At 57.5% G+C, this 6,011-nt stretch overlaps 1 protein-coding gene across 1 annotated transcript; it reads right to left on the bottom strand.

Moving 5' to 3' along the window:
- Positions 1–1,012: 1,012 nt before the first annotated feature.
- On the bottom strand, positions 1,013–5,603 carry SCAMP5 (secretory carrier membrane protein 5). The gene is made up of 7 exons (XM_032194941.1): positions 5,546–5,603; positions 4,903–4,976; positions 4,692–4,820; positions 3,810–3,966; positions 3,459–3,560; positions 3,179–3,296; positions 1,013–3,088 (listed from the first exon to the last, which is right to left on the bottom strand). The coding sequence occupies exons 2-7, from the start codon at positions 4,907–4,909 to the stop codon at positions 2,894–2,896; spliced, it is 708 nt and encodes a 235-aa protein (XP_032050832.1). The 5' UTR covers positions 4,910–4,976; positions 5,546–5,603; the 3' UTR covers positions 1,013–2,893.
- Positions 5,604–6,011: the final 408 nt, after the last annotated feature.

Raw genomic sequence — 6,011 nt, 5'->3', positions numbered from 1 at the left:
TTAGCTCTGAGAACCGCTCCTAACGGCTGCCGAAGCCGAAAACGGCCGGGAGGAACCCGGCAGCCTGCAGGACACAAACGGGGAGCCCGGGGAGAGGGCCCGGGGACTGGCTGCGGCCTACCTGCGGCCCGGCCCCGCTCCCCGCCCTAGCAACGGGGGCACAACCCGGAAGAGCGCGGGGCACGCTGGGAAATGTAGTCCCGCGGCGCCGCCATGAGGCCCAGGCCGGCCCTCAGGGGGCCCCAAAAAACACAGATTCACCCCAACAGAGCCTCAGGGCCCCGTGGGGCAACGCTACACCCCGCTCTGGTCACCCGCACCACGCACACCCCCCTTTCTCCCAGCCCCAAAGCCCCCCATCTCAGTGCCCAGCCCTGGGCGCTATAAGCGTGCATTATTTTCTGGTGGCAGCGCGCAGCCCAGCCCCCGGGGGGTTGTTGTGTCCCGTCCCTGCTGCAGCTGAGGGCTGGCCAGCTGCATTTCCCCACCCCAACACCCTGAGCTGTGGGGTGAGCACCGTCCCATCAGCCCCAGCAGGAGCGCTGGCTCGTGGTGGTGCTTGATGCATGTCCCAGGCAAAGGAGTCGCTGCTAGGGGGTAAAAATTGGCTGCTAGAGGTTAAAAATTCACTGCTAGGGGTTAAAATGAAAAGCAGACATGGAGAAAGTGAGAGCAAGGGCACATGGACAGAGCCCTGGAGTGCAGGGTTACTCCTGGCACCCCACAGGCAGAGCAGAGCTGGGTTAGTGCACAGCCTCCCCCAAATTTCCCCTGGTGCAGCTGCCAAGTGCCAGCTTGTGGCCACCCCTCTTGTTATTAAATAATCAGTGCAGAAGGGGAGACAAGCCACGGCTCATAACCAAGGCTGCTCCCCCAATTAACACAGCTGCTAATTAAAAATAACCACCCCGTGAGCCGGTGTGGTGCCACAGCCAGCTTCCAGCAGGGCAAGGCGCGTGTGGGGCCAGCGAGGGGCCCCGCTTGCACAGAGGAGACACACGGGAGAGGAGGGTGAGGTGCTGAAGCAGTGCCTGTTAGTTACAGCGCGGTACAGGTTATCATTTCTGCGGCTCGATATAAACGCGAGAGGTGAAATCACTTCGTTATTTTGCAGACATGGATGACAGAGCACATGATTTGGCATAGTAAGTTTTAGGCTAGCTAGAAATGAATTGCACAATATTTAAACCTGATTAAGTACATAATAGGCTCAGCAACGGATTACTTTTCTCCTTACAGTTTATACATATATATACACGCATACACAGACAGGCATTTTTATCATTAGCTGCATTTTAGTCTTGTCAAGAGACAACTACCTACTGCCAAATGACTGAAGTGATACTCTTAAAAAGGAAACTATTCTTGGTGTGCTTTGCTGGGAAAAAAATAAGAGAGAAATTCCAGTTTGGTGCCATCCCCGTGGGCAGGTCTCGCATCCGGGCACTGCCAAACTGCTGGGGGGGCAGGCAGGGGCACAGCACCTGCAGTGCCAGCATCACTGGGGCACCTGTGGGGCAGGAGGGGTTGGAGCCAGAGGGCTGCATTCCCTTTTGGGTTGCTTTTCTAGGACTTGAAGGAAAAAAATAATGGTTGTTTAAAGTGCATTTAGAGTCTGAAAAGCATCTCTGAGAAGGAGCTTTCCCTCCTCCTGCCCCACAATGTCCATTTGCTCCCATTTACAAACCAGCCCTGAGCCCTGCTGCCTCCCTGCAAGCCCGACCTTCCCAAACTGGGCAGGATTTGGGGGCTGGTGGACCAGGAGGACTCATTCTCACAAAGCATCCTACTAGAGCCAGGCAGCCAAGTTTCACTGCACTGCTTAGGAGTGCGAGCAAGGAGTCACTCCCACCAGCCCAGAGCTTCCCTAAAGAGCTGCGAGCCAACAGGGAGTATTATTATTATTTACAGCATCGGCGGGGCTGGTTGTATGTGGGGTGGCAAGATTGCACCAAAAATAGGTCCCACGAGAGACGCTCTGCCAGGTTTTGCCAGTTTTAGTTCTGAAATAGAAGCCTTTAGAAAACAGGACCAGGACACGGGACCGGGCTGGTCTCAGCCCCCAGAGAAAACCTGTCCTTGCTCCCCAACACGCACGCACCCATGCACACAGCAGCTCTCACCTGCAGCCACGCCAAAATAATACTGCTCTTCCACAGCAAAATGTAAACTACACAGGTACAACACCACGCACTGAGAGAAGGTGGATGGAGATCCTGAGCCAGGGATTGGATTAGGAATCTCTTGGCTTCCAGCATGTCAACAGCAGGGCTGAAGGGTTCTCTCTCTCCTGATTTAAAAATCAGCTAAAACAACTTTTTCTTTTTTTTTTTAAATGGCTAAATCAGCCACCTGCTAGTTAAAAAGCAGAAGAAAAGAATTCCCAGGATTGCTTGCCCTTGCTGAGACACTGGCAAATGGCTGGATTCTACCAAGTGAAAGGAAACTCACACGTCAGAAACCTGTAGTTCAGCTCTTATTTAGGAGGGAGATGGGTGCTGGTCACTATTTTGTGATCTTTCCCTTTTGGGGGGGGCTTTTGGCTGATGTAGTTCTAACACACACCTATCACCACAGTAATTAAAAAGTTACCACCGTGCACTACTTCACAGGGAAAAGAAGACACAGGAATGTACACGTACTATCACGCACAGCAAGAGTCCTGCAGGGCAGCTCACAGCCTCTTCAGAATGAGGAATAAAAGAGAAATAAAAGAGAAGGAGCTTGAGGTGATGAGGGGGAAAAGGGGAAAAAAAAAAAAGTAGGTTCTGTTACAGAGAACAGGGAAAGATGATGGTTCGCTCTGGCTTTCTGCAACAGCTGCAGGAACTTGACTCAGCCTTCTTCCTCCTTCCCCCCCAGTGCTTTCCTCCCGCGGACGGAGCCCCGCGGCTCACATCTCGTTGGAGTAGGTGTAGTTGGGGGTGGCCGAGTACTGCGTCTCGTGCTGCATCATGGCCCCCTGCGCCGCCCCCATCGCCGCGCTCTGCGCTGCCTGCTGCACGTGCGGGTTCTTCCAGGCGCCCGTGGTCCACTCCTCCTGAGCTTTGCTGAAGCTCCCGCCGCTCCCCCGGTAGAACTTGTGCACCTGGAGCCGAGAAGAGGTTGGAGAGAGGGGAAAAAAAAAAAACAAACAACACACGGCCAGCACCCCGCCGCCACCGCCCCACTGTCGTACCATAGTGAGGGCGATGAAGGAGAAGACCGCCATCCCCGTGAACAGGATGGTGGGGATCAGCATCACCACGGCCGACCCCACGTTGGTCCCGAAGAAGGAGATCGCCGCAATCCAGCCGCTGCAAGGAGATGGAAGCCGCCACGCTCAGCACCCCCAAGGGGAGAAGCTGCCCACGATGTTAAGACCCCGAGAGGCAGCTTCCCCCTTTTTTCTCCACCCCACCACGCACAAACACCTCCCCTGGGTGCCCAAGCACCCGTGGGAGAAGCGAGGTCCTTACCAGACGCCCCAGCCAGGGATCCCCACGGCCTGGATGATGCTGATCACCAGCTGGGCCATGAAGGTGAAAAAGAAGGCCATGAAGCTGAAGGAGCTGTCTGTCCTGCAAGAGAGGGCTCCGTCAGCTCCTGTGCCTTCTTCCCCGCTGCTCTGCCCACACGGGGCTCCCCCAAACAGCCCCAAACAGCCTCATGGTAAAGGTTAGGAAGTACAGCTAGAAGGCTGGCCAGGAAGAGCAGAAATTCCCCAAATATTCAGGCAGTGCCTCAAGCTAAGCACCGCGTGGAAGTTTCCAAAAAACACACAAAAAAACACAAACCTTGAGAAGCCAGGCTCAGGTGTGACCACTTACTTGAAAGCTTTGTAAATAGGTCTAAACCAGCAGACATAGGAGCAGGGCGTAAAGAGAATGAGCCAGAGAATTGCCAGTCCCAAATTAACAGCTCCGCCGCCTCCAATCAGCCATGCGAGGCAGCCAACGAGATTCACCGCCAAGGTGATGCTGTTCACTGCAAACACACACACACACGCAGAGGGAGCAGAGTAGCGTGCACGAGGAGGGCGGCGTGATCCCAAAACCCTACGGCAGCTCCGACCCCCCAGAGCCCCCCGAAGGGACTCATCCTGCCCGCGTTTATGGGCGAGATGGGGGAAAGTGCTCTGGAGACAGAGCTGGCTGGACACACAGCTCCAAAAACCAGCAGGCATGAGCTGGGGGGGATTTAATGCCCCAAAACAGCTTCCCCAAGGAAGCACAACTACTTTTCTTCCCTCCTCCTTTTTGTGGAAAGGTTACAAGAGCCCTCCTGGCATGCAGGGGGATGTTAGAGAGACCGGGGCGAGCTGAAGGGGTTAGAGAAGAGCAGTGGCTCTCAGCACTGAGCACGGCACACACATGCAGAGAGGAAGAGGCAAGGCTCTCAGAGGAATCCAGCCCACGTGTCTGGCTTCACGCTGGACATGGGCACAAGGGTCAGGGCTTCTGGGAGCCCACAAAGGAGTCACCAGGAGCTTGGGGCCGTGGAGAAAGCCCCTGGCTGCAAAGGAAACCCAAAAGGCTTCGCTGGCAGCAAATCCTCCACCACGATGGTGGGAAATCCAGGGGATGCTGCACCTCTGCCCCATCCCTAAAGGATTTGGGCAGGAGACACAAAGGCCCAGGGGGCAGGAGGGAGAGCAATGTCCATGTTTTGGGGCCGGGGACCCGCAGCCCGCACGGACAGCCCACACTCACGCATCCAGAGGTAGTAGAGCCGCTTGGCCATGGTGCGGTGCTGCGGCGGGATCTCCGCGTCAAAGTCCTGGTAGAAACATGGCTTCAGGGGGATGAACTTGGGCAGCGGGGGGAAGTTGTTGGCTTTCTCTGAAAAGAAAACCCCCAAAAAATGAGTCAAGAAGGGGCAGAGAGCAGGAATTACTCCAAGTCCCTGCGGAAACCCCCGTACCTGCCATGCTGACACGCTCTCAGCTGAGAGAACTCTGCAGGGAAGCTGGAGAAGAGCCGGGAGCTGTGTGAAAGCTGGAGGAAAGAGAAAAATGAGGGAAAAATAAAGCAGAGTGTGGAGAAAGGCAAAAGAGGCCACGGCCCAGGACACAACCCTGCCCGTGGTAGGGGCTGGAACCAGAGGGTCCCCGAGCTCCCTGCTCACAGCCTCATCTCCGGGATAAACCCGGCTCCCTCCGCCCACGCCGACACCCTAATTAACCCCTCATTAATCCTAATTAACCCCTCATTAACGAGGATTTGGACCCGGGGGGGGGAGCAAACCACGGGAGGGGGCACCCACGGCGGGGGGAACCCACGGAGGGGGGGGGGGTGAGGGCAGGACACCCACGCGTGTCCCCCAGACGGGCTGGGGTGGGCCCAGCACCCCCCACACCCCCTCAGCCCCCTCCCCACTCCCTGTCATATCGCGACAGTCGCGAGCGGGCCCCCCACGCGCGTCGCCGGCGGGCTCCCCACGCGTGTCGCGACCCCGCAGGCTCTCCCCGGGCTCGCTGGCCGGGGCTACGTGGTAAAAAAAATTAAAAAAAAAAACAAAAACGAGGCCACGGGCGGGCCCCCCCGTGGCCGTGGCCGCCCCTCACCGTCCCCACGGGCCCGTCGCGGGTGGCGGCGGCCGCCCGGCGCCGCTCCTGCCGCAGCGGCCGCGCTCTCGCGAGATTTCGCCGCCCCACGCACGGCGCCGCCCGCAAGTCTCGCGAGAGCTCGGGAGCTGTCCAGGGTCCCGCTGCCGCCCGGCGGGCCCTGAGGGGAGGGGGAGCGGGGGGGGGCTGTGGGGTCAGGGGGTGCTGTGGGGTTGAACGCAAAAAGTACCGAGAAACACCAAAAAATGTTGAAAACGCCAAAAGACACGGGTGTCCTCTATCCCCTGGGGGGTGGGGGTGGTGGGAAGAGCCAGGGGATGGCCCGGGGGGGGAGGCGGGTGGTGGGGTCTCTTGCCAATGGGGTGCTGCAGCGAGCCAGCGCTTTTGGGGCATTTCTGTAGGGAAATGGTGCTTCTGGTGCCTTCAGGGCATGGGCACAGCGTTAGGGTGATGTGGTTGTGCATCA

Source organism: Aythya fuligula, chromosome 11, assembly GCF_009819795.1.
Source record: "Aythya fuligula isolate bAytFul2 chromosome 11, bAytFul2.pri, whole genome shotgun sequence".
NCBI classification, from domain to species: domain Eukaryota; kingdom Metazoa; phylum Chordata; class Aves; order Anseriformes; family Anatidae; genus Aythya; species Aythya fuligula.
This window is presented reverse-complemented; position numbering and strand designations above follow the sequence as displayed.